General features: G+C 37.2%; 1 protein-coding gene across 6 annotated transcripts in view; it reads left to right on the forward strand.

Moving 5' to 3' along the window:
* The window catches only part of LOC132906534 (glycogen synthase kinase-3 beta-like), a 58,376-nt gene that overhangs the window by 4,091 nt on the left and 35,086 nt on the right, over positions 1–19,199 (forward strand). For 3 of the 6 annotated variants that reach the window (XM_060958814.1, XM_060958816.1, XM_060958811.1), the window contains exon 2: positions 15,663–15,695. The exons of 2 other annotated variants lie outside the window; for them this stretch is intronic. In XM_060958814.1, coding sequence (XP_060814797.1) covers positions 15,663–15,695 — 33 coding nt within the window. The remainder of the gene's footprint in view (positions 1–15,662; positions 15,696–19,199) is intronic. One more of the 6 variants, XM_060958813.1, reaches the window with a different exon arrangement.

A 19,199-nucleotide genomic window follows, 5' to 3' on the forward strand; every position in this document is an offset into this window, starting at 1 on the left:
TTTGCTTTGCTCTCTGTATCCTGATAGTTCAGTGTCTTCAAGCTTGCTACAATATCAGAATTTTTATATCGCGATCTCGCTCTTATCTCGACAAACAAAGAGACTCGTAATAGAGACGTTAACATAAAATTAGAAGGAGAAACCTCACATATCAAAAACCATCCTTTCGTAGTTTGTTCGAATTTTAAGAAATCTTCTAACGATATAGAAATAGCGATAGAGAAAAATTGAATTGAAAATGACGTAAAAACGTAGCAAGGCTAACAAGAAAACTTGGAAACCACGATATCGGTGCACGTAATGCACTCGTTCTTCATTAACGTCTTTATTGCCCTGTTGGATGATTAATACGCTCTTCTTCAATGTCGCACTCGAAAAAGCAATCGACGACGATGTAATTTTTAATACGTCTAACAGCTCTATGTATACGACATCGACAGGCCCGAAATAACGAGCTTTCGTTCGAGTTGTTGGTGTCAATCTCCGTCCCTATCAAATCGATATATCGAACGAGCAGACATGCGTCGCATGTATCGTATATTTTTGGCAGATCGCCTCTGTGTGAAGCTGCGTATAGAAAAAATCATTATTCCGTCGTTTCTTCGTCCAGATGCTGCTACCTTCAGGAGAATATTACGAAATAGCTAAAGGATTCGGCTTCGATCCTCCTCTACAACGTTACGTTATCTAATCAATTTGCATGATTGCATAAACGAAACGGCTGTTCGATGATTATCATTTTGCCTCGTACTCGCTGTTTATGGCTTGGATTAAGGATTAACGATATTGATCGTCGTCGCAAATCCGCTCGTGTCGCCTTGTTGCATGATTTTCAAACGAAGATCACACGGCAAATGTATGACAACTCTATCGTTGTTAATTTGTTGATCTTCGTGTCACTCGATGGCTAAGCAGCATTGGAAATAATCGAATAAGATAAGATTGCATGAAAGAAATTTTTAAATGTTGTAAACATTGTAAAAATTGACGATAAATGCGCAACATTTTGTAAGAAACGAACGGTATTAATTTAATTATTGTGTTATCTTGATTTTATTAACAATAGCCTATATATACATTTACAATTAATATTATTAAGCGATCTAAAAATCGAAATATTAAAAGCTTAGCTATCTTATTAATATCTACTTATGCTATTGCCAATATGGTCTTCGATTTTTCATTCCCTGCACCCTGACAGTGGAAACGTAACATGGATAGTTAATTAATTCTTAATTAATTGGAGTAGCTTCGTTTGGATTGCATTGTTCGTGATAGAACAAAGAGAATACATGCTTTGTGGTATTAGATGATGTAATTAGCATTGATCTAACATCATCCCAAGTTGAAGTTTAATTCTGAGATTTTCAAATAGAAATTTCCTTTCAGTCTAATCTCCTACAGAAAACACGAAGTAGCCGTGTGATCGTTAATTAATTCCATAGATAGAGTAGTTCGAGTTCGATGGAAAAGGAAATTAACACTAATTTAACATCAGTCAAACTTGATATCTACATTATCGATCTTTAATCCTGCTATGATCTTCAATCTTTTTTATATTTTTTTATCTTTAAAGGAAAAATCGCGAATATTAATAATCTTGTTTAGTTAATGTCTTTTTATATTTCTTCCTCTTAAGTGAAATGATTCAGACGACATAGTAGGGTTAATGAAATTTTGGAGATTACGATAGTTGGTAATTCAACTTCGTACGAAATGAGTTAAAATAACTGAACTTTCCTTTGGTTGGAAAATTTTTGATGTCTAAGGTTATGATAAAATAGATTTCTCTTATTCTGCTTGTTCGTCGTCCACTGGTGTAGCAACGATATATTAAGATTAAAATTGACGTCTCGATGACTCCTATGATCGATTTAGATTAAAATAAAGTTAAATGGAAAGAACTTAGACACCGAGGAACGTTAAATCATATCTCTGCGTATATTTTTAAATATAATTTTTAAAGAAATCGTGTTCTCGATGTTACGATGCCCTGATTATTTACGAGAATCTTTCAAAAACGAAAAACCCACGACCGCGAAATGTGCTATATAACTTTACAAATTTTTTCTCTACAAATTTTTCACGATATTAAGCCATTAATCAACTTGATAGATTCATTCACGTGTACATGTGATATATGGTGATCTTAAAAAGAATTTTCCAATATTTCTCAATTTTAGCAATACCGACAACTGAAAAATTTATTTTCTTTTTTTCTCGTTCACCAAAATATCTACAGTAGGTCACACGAATATTCGTACATCTTTTAAAACCAAATAACTTGTTTAGAATTGGGCTGAACGACTTGATGTTTTTCTTTTTTAGAAGTTAGGAAGACTAATCTACTAGATGAAGCTTAAAAATTTTTTGTAAAAATTGCAACTGGTCTGAACTGCGAAAGAAAGGTAATTTTACAAATTTTTATTTGGGCCTGTAATGAAAATTTAAGCTACATCTTGAAAATTTCATGGAAATCGCTTGACTTTGCTAGGAGCAACAAACAAGAGTTAAAGATGCTGAATATCGCAGTTTTTCATCGTATTCGGTCTGTAACTGTAATAAATCTAAAGATACCTGCCGCATGTTTCTTCAGAATTCAATTTCGATACAATTTTCAGTATATATAATTATTCGTTCAGTATTATCCATTTCAATATGTAATTGGCATAGGTAAAAATCTCTAAAATGTATTGTTTAAATTTTTCACTACAGGGCCAGATAAAAAAGTCGTAAAAAGCGGCTCTCACCTTCTTCTTCGCGATTTCGATCAAATGCAACTTTTTCAAAAACTTTTTCCACGCGTCCTCCAGTAGACTAACGCGTGCATCTTCTAAACGAAAATTTTAAACAAGTTATTCGGTTTTAAAAGGCGTACGAATATTCATCCGACTCAGTCTAAGTACTTTGTAAATTTCTCGAAAGCAGCACGTGATATACGATATCTTTCAATTTTAGTACATACAGTATTCAAGTTACGGACAACTGAATAATTTATTTTTCATTTTTACTGGTCCACCGGAATGTTAAGTACTTCGTAAATATCTCGAAAGCAACGCGAAATACACAAGCGTCCTTCCCTCCAATTTTCCATCCGGAACGAGGACCGCCTTCCTCGTTTCCACGAGCGCGATGAAAAAGCTGGTCGGCGTAAAAAATTCATGCAGCAGGGCTGCGAGCGCATCAGCTCGAAATGATCGCATGACACATTCATGGCAGCCCGCGGTTGCCTAGAAAAACTGGGTCAATATTATGGCGTCACAACGCCACGCGTCGGTGTCGACCGTTTTCCAGGACAAAACGCGATATACATATCCTTCTCTGGTACAATGGAAAAATTTTCAAATGGAATCGAGCCGGAGCCGGATGAACGCGTTTCCGCGATGTCGTCGCGTGCACGACGTGCAAAAATAGTGTCATCGACAGCGCATTAATCGAAGCGAATCTCTTAGAAAAGAACATATGTACGCGCGCCTGCGTGTAAGTTCGATCCTTCCTGCTAAGGATTCGCGCGCCGTGAAAAAAAGCAGAAAGCGTGTCGAGGAATCTCGGCCTGAACGAAATCGCCGTGGCCCAACTCTGTTCTTCTGGCCTTTACTTCGATTTGCTCCACTGACGATAGGTAGCACGTATTCTTACGAATACGCAGGACGCCCCAGTTGGATGTGATTTTATACCTGAGAATTCTACAGGATTATATACAGGCTGTTCTAGCAATCATTCGACCGCGGTTGTTTACGTTTATGCATTTGTGGGAAATTTAATCTTTTAATTGCCCTTTAATCAGAAAATTGTACAATTGGTAGAGTTGCTGCCATAGGTTGACAAAAATCAACAAAGTAATCAACGAGCTTATTCAAACACGGTATAAACTCGTAGTCAATTAATTAAACGTTCATAAAGATAAATCCATATTAGTTGGATTGATTTTGATTCTCACAAATGTAAATGTAATGTAATTTATTTATGATAAAAATGGATAAACGCGTTAAAAAACAGGGGATTCAACAGGTGTAGGTATATGTCATGAAAATTGAGAGAGCATCGTATTATCGTATGTTTCAAACGTGTATGCGTACTTTCGTAAGTCGTGTAATTTTTATTCCAAATACGTATTGATTTTTCATAGGAAGTTGTCGCATATTAGGACAGAGAATTTCTACTAACTTTAATCGATTATTCCTACGTAGTAGAGTGGAACCGTACTATGGAGTTTCATTGTTACCAAACTATATCACAAAAGATGAACTGACTACAGGAGACACAAACAAAAAAACGATAACTATCCTATGGAATGTTTACCAGATAGAAACTGGAACCTGAAAAGCAACTTGGTCCAAACATAAAACTAATATCAATCAATATCGGATAAATACAAATCATCGTACGAAAAGCTCAACAAATAAGAATTGTAATCTGGAAAGCGTAAGAACTTGCTACGAATATGTAACATTATTGTTTAACAACATCTATATATAATACAAGTATGCGTATTATATGCATAAAAAGAACATTAACCACTTTTTAAAAACAGCATAAAATCATATCTTTTATTCCAACATATTTAAACCTTAGATTTGAAAAACGTCCGATACCTTGACAATCATCGTAGCGCTGGGAATTTCATTTTTGTCGTATCATTAAAATGGGATACATTAAAAAAAAATATTCAAACGTATGTGTCTCTACGAAAACACCTCAACCCCTGTTTCTATCGATCAAAGAACCGCATTGAATATTCTATTTAAAGCGTTCGTGTAACTGCCCTTCGTAATTACACGAACGCACGTAACCGCATCCGCATTAAAGCCAGAAATTGCTGGCGCTTTTCCTTGCGAAAAATAATCCTTGGATATCCGCAACGTTTTCACCCCCTTGGTTCGAAAGCGTGTCGACGTTATAGACCGACCCAGTTCCGCTTCTTCCCTTCTGTTTCGAAAAATCGTGTCCCTACCCCGTGAACGCGTGTGTGCCAGCTTATCTTCGGCGACGGCGCGGCGGAGAGACGCGTTCACGTTGAAAGTTCGCGGCTGTTTGCGTTGCAAGAAGGTTGATCACGTTACCAGCTCACGTGTCGCTATCTGGGTCAATATGCCCCAATGATATTAAGCCATTCGCGACACGCGAGTTTCGCAATTGGGCGGTTCGTCTCATCTCCGATTCGTTTCCTTTCCAGTCTTTCAGCAACGATTCATCACGTAGAAATGCAAATAATCGTAAAGTGTGTAATTAAGAGAGAAGCTGCTTGTATTTCTTTCATTTAATTACCTTTTTATATTCTTCTTGGAGAATTTCTTTATCTCGTCCTTATCTGACTTTATTCGAGAAGCTTTTAAACTGTAGAAAAATGGAGAATTAGATAAATTGTAGTTTCGAAAGTGTAGAATTATTAGCTCGATGGAACGATTGGTCAAAGTTATAGTTCACGATGGTAGGAGATACCGAAGCGATTCAAAGTATCTAACAGCCAAGCTATTTTGTGAAACGACGTTCGGAATATTCTGCAATAGGCAAGAAAAAGAGTTTAAAATCGTAATATTGTAAGTCGAGATTTGGGGAAATTTGGATTTAATCACGTATTGACAGTAATATCTCTTAATTTCATAATTAGGTCATAACTCAATTCTTCGTCAGGATACGTTTTTATGACTTAAAAGAATACAATGAATTTTTTATACTAACGAAACATACATAATGAATTTGTTCTATTGATGAAACAAAACATTATTTTCCAAGAAATATTATATTATTTTATAAAAAGTGACAGTGGATTGACTTGCACCGCTGTAATTCTCAGTCCATTAACTGTAACTGTAATTGCAATTGTTCTTCAGAATCTTTCATTAGTTGACCATTGCACGACTATAACTTTAATAGCTAACGCGAAAGAAAGTATCAAGAGGTAGTTTGGTAGACTGATTTCGGCAAAATGGTTGCGTGCAGCTCGTTAAGAAACGATTAGTCAGTTCGGGGAACGATAATTGATCGATAATTTCGCGGCCCGTTGTTCGACCAGAATAACGACGTCCGATCGGATTTATAAATAATCGCGCGTGATGGCCGATTAAGTAATTACGAATATCGATATCTCGCGGTTGCCAGGCAGAACGAAGGCAGTGCTGGTACCAGTGTTCACCAGCCAAGTATCGATTATCCTCTCTGTCTCTCTTTCTCTTCAAGCTTCTTCTGACCCCGAATGAAGTTCATAGAAACATGGGCGTTGTTCATAGATCTTACGATGAACAAATATCATTCATTTATTACAAAAAAAAAAAAAAGCAAAACAAAAGTGTGTAAATATTGAAATATTAATTCTGATGTTTTTTGAGGATTCGTATGCACTGTGGAATACACAGTGACTTTATCTTTTTGGACGGTGATGCATCGTATCTAAGTATATGATTCAGAAAGTATAGAAATATTGGAAATATAAGAATAGGGAAATATAGTATGAGAATTAGAATGATTTGATACACAGTAGACGCGAATATTAATATTACAATGTGTTATAGTATGTGTATTTATTTTGTAAGATTATTTTGTAAGCCTTAACGGATATTATTAATACGGTACGATGACTCATTATCTGCTTCGATATTAGATTAATATTAGGCAAAAGTATACGATCGTTTTACATCATCCGATGTTTTCAAGTGTTCGGTCCTATGCTCGATTTCACGATCGTTGAACCACTTGAAGCAACGCGGAATTAAACGAAACGTTTTCTCAAAATTATACGATGAGACTTGCAAAGTTACACGGCAGGCAGTTAAATAATCGTTGATTAAAATACTATGGATTGGAAAAAAGGGAGAAAGAAAAAGATAATAAGAGATAAATTGTAACGCGTCTGAGACTTACGCGATAAATATTAATAATGCACTCTCTAAAAAGTATTCTCTGTGTAATCATTTCCGAGATAACATAACAAAAAGTACAAAGAAACGGTTATTCGATAAAATACATAGGTTATTCATCATCTCGACAAATCGAGCGATATTCTTCCATGTTTAAATAAACTTTCATTTCTGACCTTGGGCAATTTCAAATATCAACTTCACAGATTTACGATGTTTAATCCGCATGATTTATTTGCCGAATATCGTTCGCTTTAACGCCAGATAGAAAGCTAGAGGATAGAGCCAGAAGTAGTCGAATATTTCGTTCCCAGTGAAATTCGTTGCTATTAAAAACTAATTAGTCGCGATAATAGCTTTTGAATTGTCAGCTAATTGCTGGTCACCACGACGATCGCCTCTCGTTCGACTTGGTTCCATCGATATTACGTTTGTTTTCAACGTAAACAGATAAAAGAAAAAATATTGATCGGAGATATCGCACGAAATTCGACCAAGTGACTTTCTAATTTGTCCAAGACGACTCGCCTCGTTTCAAACGTGGATTTCTGTAGCTCTCATCGCCAAAATCGTGTTTCGAGTATGGCTGCCAACTGGTTACGCAGGAAGATCGCGAACGAGGAGATTAATTCTATCCAAAATATCGCGAAATTTTGTACGTTGAAATATTAAACTAAATCTTAACTATAAAAAAAATAATACGTAATTGTATCCAAATTCTCGACTTACATCGCTATGATTTTTAACCATGCTATGTCTCATTGCTGCGTCTAGTACCGAGAGAAAAACCAAAAAAGCAGAAACTGCGCAATCGAGGAAATTTACACGTTCAAAGAACTCAAGTTCTCTTTATCTTGGCGCCTGCCAAGAGACCAGAATTCTACAAAGTTTACCACGCAATTTACTCTTTTTACCAGCTTTTAACTCCCAGATATCGCTTGCTTTGGCCAATTCAAAGGTTATCGGGTGCTTATAAGAAATCGTCGCGATATCTTGTCAGTATGATTTTTATCCAAATCGGAGATCTCGATCCTTCTTTTAAATTCATGTTAAATCCACGATTCTACGGTAATTCGTGATATTCGTTGAAATTCCAATTTATTTTCCCTAAGCTCTTAATCGGGAAATACGGGTTAATTCACCAATTTCTTGATTTATTTATCCGCACTCCATCATTTAACGTGTCGTTCTATTTCTATTTAAAAACAAATTGTGTCATATTCATATTTCAAGAACGAAGGTTGGTTTGTTTCCTTCGATTGTCGTCGCAGAAGAGAATTTAGTCAACAAATTAACAACGACCGTGATTTGTCTTAATATTTCGACGTCTGTTTATAATATCTGAAAAAATGAGTCTAAAAATTGGAATTACATAGGCCATTATGTTAGCCACGTCAACCGTCTCGACGATATTTCTGATGGTTTTCGTGTGTTATCGAAATTATCAGCCGAAGCTTGACGATGATCGAAACCTCCGATACAAGAAAGTCACGAATTGTTACGTAGATTCGTGCCTATGGTTATTCGAGACATCGAAAGCCAAAGCGAACTAATCTCAGTGCTCGACAAATTGAGTAATTCGCTGACTAAAATAAATGCGAACACAAAATATTCAGTTGCAGAGAAATCAGTGTGATTTCGGCACGTTATTTATTTTGGAAAAAATTAATTCCTCCACTATTGATCCTATAATTTCACATTCAGTAAAAATTTGGCCCAGTCGCATTACTTTTACTCTCATTGCACTCGCTTCAAACTCACGATTTCTCATAGCTATCGTACATTATTTTGTACCAGCACGTTCGTTCACCTTTGTGATTCGTATGTTATTGGCCCCATAAAATGGCATTGAAAGTTTTATGTCGCTCATAAACCTTCTCTATCTTATATACACGGTGTTTCAGTTTCAGTATGTCGGATTAAACGATTTTAAAATAGAGATAAAAATTTTGCTGAGAAAGTTTGATAGACAAAGGCACATTTCGTTTTTAACGTTAGACAAGAACAAAGAACGTTAAGTGTAAAATTAATATTTATGTTGCTATCGGTGTAACAGGTGATTAGTGTAACATGGCTCTCGTTGAAATTTAGTTTAAGACCAACATATTTCAATTTACTAATTATAGTGCACAGGATGATATTGATTTCGAGGCGTTCACGTAGAAAAAAGCTAAACGACTCCGGGTATAAAGGAGCTTAATCTACCATGAAATTTTATTACCTGCTACCAATCCTAATGATAGTACTCGCACAGCCGGTTATAGCCGGTTTCTAATAACCAAATTAAGATTAAAAAAATCATTAAACGATCCCTGTTCCATTATTAACCGCGTAATTGCAAGTTTCTCGTCGGTTGTTACATTGTATCGTACATCATACTTATCGCCTATCGGAACTCGTGTTTTCCACGGCCTTTGAAAAACAGAACCACCTTATCTTGTTCGAGGAAGGGAAAAGAAAACGTAGTAAAAATAAACCTATCATGTGTCATGTTATATATTTAAACAGATCAAAGATGCGCAAGTTTAAACAATTCGTTAATTACATTCTAACTTTAAGTTGAACAGTAAGTTCAAAGAATGCTATCTCGTAATCGAACAAAATTATTTCTTTCACACAGTGCATTTCCTGAGGCTAATCAATCTATTAGCAATTACTAATTCTTGGGCTTAGATTTCAAATGAGAATAAAGAAACGAGTTAATCTCAAATAAGAACGCGTATAACGCTTTGTCTTCTGATGAAACAACACTTCGATTGTAGAAAATTAAAACGATTCCACCCTTTAGAATTCACCCTCTGTCAAAGTCCAACTATCGTCCCTGAAGGAATAATTATTGAAAAATTCCATTGCCCATATCTATAATAGCCAGTATCTCTGATTCAACATACTCTTCAATGTATCACGTTGATTAACATATTAAAACGAGACATCCTGTGCGTTCGTTCTTCCAAACACAGTCATCCATGCGCATCGTACTTCGTCATCAATAAATCACTTACCTTCAAGCCGGTCACTGGAGAATATATGATGGTTGAATTTTTCCCCATTAAACGACATTTGTCATCTGTGCCACGTGTACACGTTGCATAAATTCATTAAGCATTCGTTCAGCCGATTCGTTCACGTACCGTGAACGTCGCTTCGTTTCGCTCTTTGGCATATTTTTCGAGTTTCTTACGATTACTGCATTGAGAAAATGGCGTGTTCTTGCAGGAGTCTCGGTAACGATCTCGCGAATATCTCGCACGTTTTCGCGTGTCGACGCGTTTTGACCCTGAGCCAGAGCGTGGGTGAGCGTTTGTTCCAAAAGGGGCGATCCACTGCGGCGAATTGTCGTCACTTTACTTCGTTAAGCGCTAAGGAGACGAATGCTCTTGACTTGATGCATATTTTCTTTATGCTCGTTTCTCGTTTATGAACGATGGGCTGAATGAACAAGAGCGAACGACAGGTGCTTTTCTTCTTCTTTCTTCGAAAATGATAGTTGATTTTTATGGTGCGTGAAATTTAAAAAAATCGAATTTGTCAGGGAAGTGGAAATAGCGGGGATATAATATAAAATATATAAAATATAACAGCAGTTTTACGCGGATGAGATTAGTGTGGAGAAATATGTGGTTGGTCTTGACGTTAGGGAGGAATTTAGAAGAGGAAGGACTTCAGTCACTTATTCTTCGAGACTTCCTTAAAAATTTCGTAGTAGGCGCAGAAATTACTTGCATTAAATTTACATATAATTCTGTTTACGCGTGGTATGTAGATAGGTTGCTGAAGAAATCGAAAAAATGCGCGCAATGCTAAATGTGATTTAATTAAATCTGTATTTGGTTATAAAAAGCTGTTGATCATCTACCAGCAAAATGTAGAAAATTTATATTATGCTGATAAAACTTGGGAAAAAACGTAACAATTTTTTCGATTCTGCTTTACTTGAACTTTACTTTTAACTTGAAAAACGAAATGAGAGGAAGATCGACTATGTATTGAAGATAAAATTGAAAAGAATTCCACGTAATTTAATGCGATGATGGGAGTTCCCAGTGCTCCGTTTTATCATTTTATCCCAAATGAAGTAAATTTCGTTCGTTTTTTTTCCCATAAAATAGAAAACGAGATAAGAAAAGAGCTGTCGAAGGAAAAGCATGAAATAGAATCAGCGTGCACATTTAAGGAAAAAGACTAACAAAAAGACTTCGTGGCAGAAGCGTTAAATCCAAGTAAATATTTTTGAAGTGGCGTTGTTTGTCGCGTTAGATCAAATTATATCGTCTAAAAAGACAATTGGATTCTGCTTCTAAGCCATTTAAAAGAGAATCGTGCAAAAATAGAATTGTATATTTGCTTGTTTATTTAGTAAGTGAACTAATTTAAAAATGTGTTTTTACGTCGTTACAACGATTCGATGTCGATGAAACAAACTACGAAATTCAATTTTAAAACACCTCTGATTGAGAAACATGGGAGTATGCAAATACTTCTTGCGCCCATTTTATCTCCTTTCTAAACAAAAAAAAAAAAAAAAAATTAGATAAATTGCTCATCTTGAAACTCTAGTTTCTTTTCCATGTAATCCCCCGCGATGCATTTGCACGCAAACTCAATTATAATTACAATTGGCACAGACATCGGTACGAACGATCTTCCTAGCGATAATTGATCAATTGCAGGTCTTTCTTCGTCGGAACAAATCGACTTCCACGTAACGTCAAATGGGTGATACTGAAACTCGTATCCATCCACGACATTATATAACGAGCTTGTACGTATAATCGAGACCACTCTCGATAAACTAATTAACCTGCAGATAAACCGCAGAAAGGCGTCGCGATGAAAGCTTGGAGGGTTGCGTGGACATGGGACAAAAAAGATCTGCGATCGATGCAAACGGTATTTTAGTGCTTCTAAGTAGAGTCGTGATAGATTTGCGCGATGACAAGCGAGGACAAGGAAGCTGTGGACACGATCAGGGATTGTGTTTATTTCAGGATAAAAGAGAAGATCTCTTTGATTTTGAGACGAAGGTTTTGCGATTTAGTAGGAAACTTCAACCGAGACTCAGAGATTCGGTAGATCGAAAAGTTGCAAAAGCTGCATAAAAGTCGATAGAATGTCAAGTGTCGGAAGCAAAAGGTTTACTTACGAAACCAGAGGTTCAGAGTTTCGATAGAATTTCAAATATTCAAATTAGAAATCCATTTAGAAATTTTGGAAACCTCGGAGGATGATTTCACAACTTGAACTGATCGTAAGATACAAAGACTCGATTTACGTTCTAGGAACTTTGATAGAATATTCCAATCTGGAACGAAAGATTCGCAAACCGAATAAAACTTTCGATCTCCGAATGAAAATTTCCACTTACTCTGACTCTGAATCTCATCTCCGTTTGCGAAGTTTGCCTAAAAGCGATAAAGATCGCTGAGTCACCAGATTGCCAAGATCGAAAAGTAAACAAGCCCGTGACTTCATCGGTTCGTCTTCGCGTTGAGACAATCGCAGAATTAGAGAATGCAACGGTGAAGGATAATGAACGCAAATCAACCGCGCATTTTTGGATTTATTAATAACGCGAAATTCTGGTACCAGGCCAACCAACTTGTTTTTCCGGCTGCAAGGTCAGCCTCGGTGGGTTGCGTTACGAGAGTCGACGAGAGACGAGCTCGTTGACTCTTCGTCTCTCCCGCTTTTCCTTCTCTTCTCCCCGTGACACACTTTACCCCACCGAGTATTCCATGCGGGTGTAGTCGCGGGGAACTCCCGTTGCAAGTGAAAAGCGTCTCCTCCTCCGACCCCGGAAACCGACAGACGTTTCAGCAAAGTGGAAGCTGCAGCCAGAGGGTTACAAAGACTGGCCAAGAATGAGAATGCTCTGGTAAAGGGAAGCTCGCGTTTGTGAGCGTGACACTAGGCTTCTCTCGCTGGTTCCTGTACGTGTGAGGTTATTCTTTGACGGGAAAAAGGTTTCCGTGCGTTATTTCGGATCGATCACGCGAATTAGCCGGGACAAAGAGCGTAGAAGCGGAACTGGATGCTCATTCAATCGTCTAAACTCTGGGATCAACTGTGTCAAGATCTGTTTCATTTTTCAGCATCGTTCTATTCTATTCGACCACCTCATCGTCGCATCTGCACGATAGAGTCTCTTGTTTTTTACTCTTTCATATTTCTAAATGATTTTGCTTGTTTCTAAGGTAATTTATTCTATTAATTTATATATAATCATTATTATCGGCAACGGCGAATTTTTATTTTATATTTTTAATTTTTACATATGAAACAAAGAGACGGTTGTAAAGGATCGTTACCCTCAATGTGATAATTAATCTGTTAAATCAGGCAGCGAAGATATTATTCTCGTCTTAGTTTCTTAAATATAATAGCTTTGTTTGCTTACGTATCCCGTATATCGTACACACAGTTGGAAAGTATTACAACCCAAAGTCATAATTCAATCCTATATTGAAAGAATGTCAAAGCCGTTAGGATTTCAAGAATTATAAATGGATAATTATAAAAATAATATTTGAATATTGGTTCCTAATGTTTACTCTTTTTCTTAACACTATGCGTATAGTAACTAATCGTTTTGTAAGTTTCCAAATAGTATTTCGTTTTTCGTCTAACAGATTCTAATGAATGTCAAATAAGGTGACATTTCATTTGGGAATGATACAAATAATGCATTAAGCAGAACTTTTTTTATTCAAGACGATATATAATGCACAATGATGGTTGATTCGATGTTTTCACGTTTTCGAATGAAAATCCGTTGTTTGTCAAACACACACCGAACTGTTTGCTTTTCGTTAGTATCGCCTAGCGATATTAACCGTAGGGTGCTACCGTTTACCAGTTTATCTGCTTCCTCAGCAAAAATATGCGCACGCGCGCACGTGGACGTCTGTTTGTGTGCTTTGAGTGCCCAAGTGATCATTATTCTAATAGCAGGCAGGTATATCTGTGTTTTTTCTTGTCGATAAGGGTGGTAATCGTTAGCGACGTCGGTAAATATAGTTCTATGGCATGATCTAACAGGGTGCATGGGATGTGGTGGTAACACGAATCGTGTAATTACTGTGTAAATGTTGACGGTTAATAGGGTTCGATACGAGAAACAGAGAGGCTGATAGGATGTGTTTATGACATGTGTATATCGTAACTAAAGTGGGATTGTTATGCGCAAGTGAGGATAGGGGTCACCAAGACTCGAAACAGGAAGTACTATACGCGTCTTCTAGATGTGGAGCAAATTGGGTGTGGCAGCAGCTCCCGTGCTCGCCACCAGAGGACTTTCCATCAATCCCTCTTCTCGCAAGCTCCTTTAAATCATCGATTCCTTTCTGTAGATCTCGTGATAATTAAATATTCCTAGATCCGAGCCTCCAGTTCGCCGGTTAATCTTTACTATTCTTGTTGACGAATCTATCTGTGGATTTGAAATGAATCCCCTATCGTAGATACGTGTATATGCTTTAAAAACTTCCAAGTGAAAAGAATCTATGAGATCAATTCCTAGGGTTATCCATGGAAAAAATGGTACCTACGTTATTTTTATCGTTAATTGTTAAAAATATTTACAAAACAATCTTTTTTCTTCAAAATGAGACTTATTTTGTTAACCTTTGGGAAAATTTGATGATAATGTTTGTTAGAAGAAAAGGAAAGGGAGAAACGCTTGAACGACTTCGACAATTGAAAGAAGGAGAGATTTTTAGAACACGAATGGAAAAAGGAAGTTTCGTGACGGAAGTACTTTAAAAAATATATGTAGTCAACCTGATTGCTCGAAGAGTAGGCTATGCCCTTTAAGGTCGCGCAAGGTCACCGGAATTCAATACGAGATCGAAATAGGGGATTAGAGAAATCGTGCTTCTCGATCTCAATCGCATTACGCTTTAAATAGCTGCCATTAAATTTCTGTGATCAATTTCCAGAAAGTCGTAACACACCCGTTTGGTGTATACGATGCTCTCGACAGGCCGCAGACTTCGATTTAACGAAGTAACGGAAGTTATTCGGGGCGGCCGCTCGAAAACTATTGTTACGTTTACATGGTCTTCTATTTCCGCCAGCAATTGCCGACCTTGAATATAACTCGTCAAAAGCTAAAGTTGAGCGAACTATCACTGCAAAACCGATACACTTAAAAATTCAAAATTTTTAATTTGTAGTTTAAAAACATGTGTGTTCTGTATCGTGCTTTATATGTACTTAACCTATAAAACGTTTTTCGATTATTGATCGGAAGATTGGTCAAGGTTCCCGTTCGCCGAATGGCTTTGAGCGTCTTGTATTAGTCATTTGCAGAGAAAGGTAAATCATGCCTAAGAAGGAGCGGTTGATTGCTTTTCTAGTGACGCCATTTTGCTCCTACACTGATGCTTGATTAAATGACTGGCGTCCGATAGCGGCGCCACTTTCCTGCGTTAAGTGGCGCCCCCACCTTCGCGTTAACTGTAGTTCTCGGTTAGTAAAGCAGAACACACGTCCATGAATGATATCGGAGAATTTCGTGTAGCACCCTTTTCTCCTTTTTCGAGTAGAGCGATTCCCCCGTGTATTTCGAGGGCAATCGATAAATCCGCGAGGGTTTCCTCCCCGATCTACGTATTAGCGCTAATTTCCAAGACACGATCTATAATAACGGGCACGCTCCCTCAACATAAATTTTTATTGATTTGAAATTAGCGGAGCACGTCTTTGTTGTACATACGAGAACACAATATAGTTGTATAGAATTATATGATTAGATTATAATTTTGTGTTGAAATGCCGCAGTTTGGTTTATTGTTTCATTTTCAGGTCATCCGGCTGGTGGTGTAACTTTAAAAAAAGGTAATACTCCGATTGCTACTGTAGATGCTATTCGTATACCTCGCAAAGTAAGAAACTTTAAATGTGAATCATTTACAAAGACGGATAGGAGAAGAAGATTCATTTGGTCGAGTTTTTGGTACTTGGATTTCCAATATATCCTACAATGAGTTTAAAATCTTTAAATGTAAAAGAAACATGCTAGTGACATATACTCGCGGCCCTCTAGCAGCGGCTGTAAGAAGTACTTACCAATCTATATCATCGATACTTTATGATTTCTAAATTATTCCAATTTAATATCTCCAACGATAATCCAAATACTAAAAACCAATGATTTTAGCTGCCAAATCATTCATCATCCAGCACGATTATTTTAAACATTACCATCATTTTAGATATAACCATCGTATCAATATTATACCAAACCTATAAATGAATTCTACGCCAAATAAGCCTCCATGGTATTAAAGAATCGTCTCTATTTTAAGAAAGTTACCGCGATCGCGTTTATGCACCCAGATGTCGAGCACGTGTCGTTAAAAGATTTTAAACAGTTAGCAGAAAATAGACTCGACACGTAGCGAGAATGTAATCAGTAGCGCATCTCGGCGACAAGTCGTGGTTGTCTCTGTGGGTTCGTCGTGGTTGCCCTCGAAGTCGCGTGTCATTCTTACTGTGACAACAATATCACAATATTATGCGTTCGGGGGAGGATCCGAGCGCAGAGTCACTCTCCACGAACATCTGGTCCACGTTCCATTGATTTGTCATCGCGTCGAGACGGAATCAGCTGTTTGCAAGGCTGCCCTTGACGAACACGAGTTCACCTTTCTCCATTCACGCAGCGTCGAGTGGCTCGGTCGGTGCTCAGAGCCTGGTGAACTCTCTCACAGCGACAATACCATTATCAACTCTGATCTATTACCCTCGAGTGATTACGAATTATTCTCACTCTCGTGACCTCGTTCTTATTGATCCTAGTCAATAACGTGCTCGACTGTAATTCGCTAATGTCTGGCCTCGCTCGCGGGACCACCTCCGATATATATATTATGTTTCTATCGATCCCGACGATTTTCGCGAGTATTTGCTTCGAAACGATATCAATCGTGCTGCGTTGTTTCAGTCATTTTTGGTTGAAAAGTATTTTTCTATTCGTTAGAAAATTTCTTAAGTTCGAGGAATATGCGAGGAATGAAGAAACGCACTGATGCGCGTGCTTTCATGTTTTAGTATTATTCTAAAGATGTCCTTAAAGTATCAAAATTCCGTGGTTTTATTTTGCAAGTCGTAATTAATCCGTAATCGATAGTATTTTAACACGGATGATAAAGTTAACTCGAAAGACAGAAAAACAAACGATGGATACCAAATTGAAATTATTCTACACTGCAAGGAGATAGAATTACATTGTTTTGGTGTTTAACGCAGGACGTTTAGATAGCTCACAAGCAATTTGCAATTCATGATCTCGGTCTGAATTCAGGGGTTCATTCGCATAAACTCGACGCGTAAGTCGGCGCTCGGTAGTTCCTAAGCCGAACACGCTACCGGTTAGTAAATTTCGAGCACGTGATCCACGTGTCTTACTTCCAGATCGCGTGTTACTCGTGCGTCAAGGATCGGTAGACATTGTTTCATCTACCGTGTGACGAATTGTGTTAGATGTCCAATCGAGTTTCTACTAATCCCTGGAATCCTTACGTGTAGTGTCTTGACATGACGACGGCACGAGGTTAGAATTCATCCATTTACAGATGAGAAACAAGAACGGGAACTGAGGGTAGCGAGTGAATACTCTCGCAAGCCGGTTAGTGTAATAGGAGTTCGTCGTGACTCGGTCGATAACGCGTTCCGATTGGTCGGTGCAATTGGATTCCGATCGACTTCTATGGTTCTAGCGTGAATTCGATGGAGTACGTGGGATTTTTCTACGTATACAGGCCAGTGTCGGGCTTATTGGACGGGTCGATTGATTCTCTCTAGGGAAATTGTTCTGATTGTTTTTGTTTCTGATGGAATTCAGGTTATCCAAGTGATGACCTTTAACCCATCAAACACCAACGTTACGTTGATTTAACGTTTCATTTGCAATTCTTTTTTTAAGTATTTTACATCATCCTTTTTTAACATTGCGATTATGAAAGGGAATTTGAAAGATTTGTTTAATATATTTTCGTTATTTATCTTTCTTTTTATTCTACCTAGAGACTCTACAATTTTATAAAGTTGAGTGAATTGAATTGCAACGTTCATAATATCATAATTAACTGTATTCCCTAACTCGTAACTTGTAAAATTTTGCTAATAATATTAAGTTTATATATTTAAGTTTAAAATTTCGTATTTAAAGAGAAAGATTCCTCGTTCCCTTTGTATAAATGATATCACGATATTTCTGTTGAGATGATACAACGATGACATTCAACTTTTTAATACAATCTACATTTTTTTTTTTTTTTTATTATTTTACGAGCAAATCTGTTCATAAAGATTAAAAAAATGGAACGATATCCTTCGGTCCGCGTCTCTTTTCTATCTTTCACGAACGACGAAGTGTCTGCCGCGATAAGCTTATCGTGGTTACGAGACACAAAAATTCCGAACACGTTTGACCGCTCCGCTACGCGAGATCGATCTCGATTGTCTTGCTTCGATATCGAGTCACTCGATCACGGGTAAACAAAGAAAATGGTAGTGGAATAATGGATCGTTGTTTACAATTATATGCCTCGAAGTTTTCAAGCGAATAAATATTCTCGTCTAAAGATACGTGATGTAGAAAATTCGAGGTTAAATCGCTTCGAGATTATATTTGAAGAAGGAGTTTAAAAATCGTTGATTTCATCGAGAAAATTAATATTTGACAAGTTTGTTAATTAACTCATAATTCGGAAGCATTTAGTCAATTAACTTTTTACTGGACCATATTATGAAACCATTTGCTAATGGCACAAAAACAACTCTTGTTCTTGCGTTTGCAAATCAAATTCCAATAAATTATCATCAATTGATAGAGCTCGATAATATAGAAACGCTCGGATAAAACAACGAACGAAAAATCAGGGCGCTATCGATGATCTGTAGAATCGTTTAATCTCTACGGATTGTAATAATCTCGACAGCGGCGTGAATCAATTTCATTTCTCTGATATAATTAATATTCAAACAGGCCTAACGGCTTTGTTCAGTCGTCTCAGACGATAACATGGATTTATTAAAATTTTCCATTGGGCGATGTACAATCTTCGGAGCGAGACTAACCGATGCGATGGAAGCATCAAGCGAGCACTCGGCCAAATGCGACGAGGCCGCAGGTGTTCCAGCGATAACGCGGAATAATTAAAATGTAAGTAATTAAAACGGTCCAGAAAATGTCATCAAATCTCGTTATCAAGATTCGATAATCTGATATCTTTGCGATGCGTGTTTATAAAAAACATACTAGGTAGAGTAATAGTAATGATAGTTGACGAAACAGAGCCGACTGTATCGTGGTAGGCACGTCATTCGTTATCGCGA

Source organism: Bombus pascuorum, chromosome 4, assembly GCF_905332965.1.
Source record: "Bombus pascuorum chromosome 4, iyBomPasc1.1, whole genome shotgun sequence".
In the NCBI taxonomy this organism is placed as follows: Eukaryota; Metazoa; Arthropoda; class Insecta; order Hymenoptera; family Apidae; genus Bombus; species Bombus pascuorum.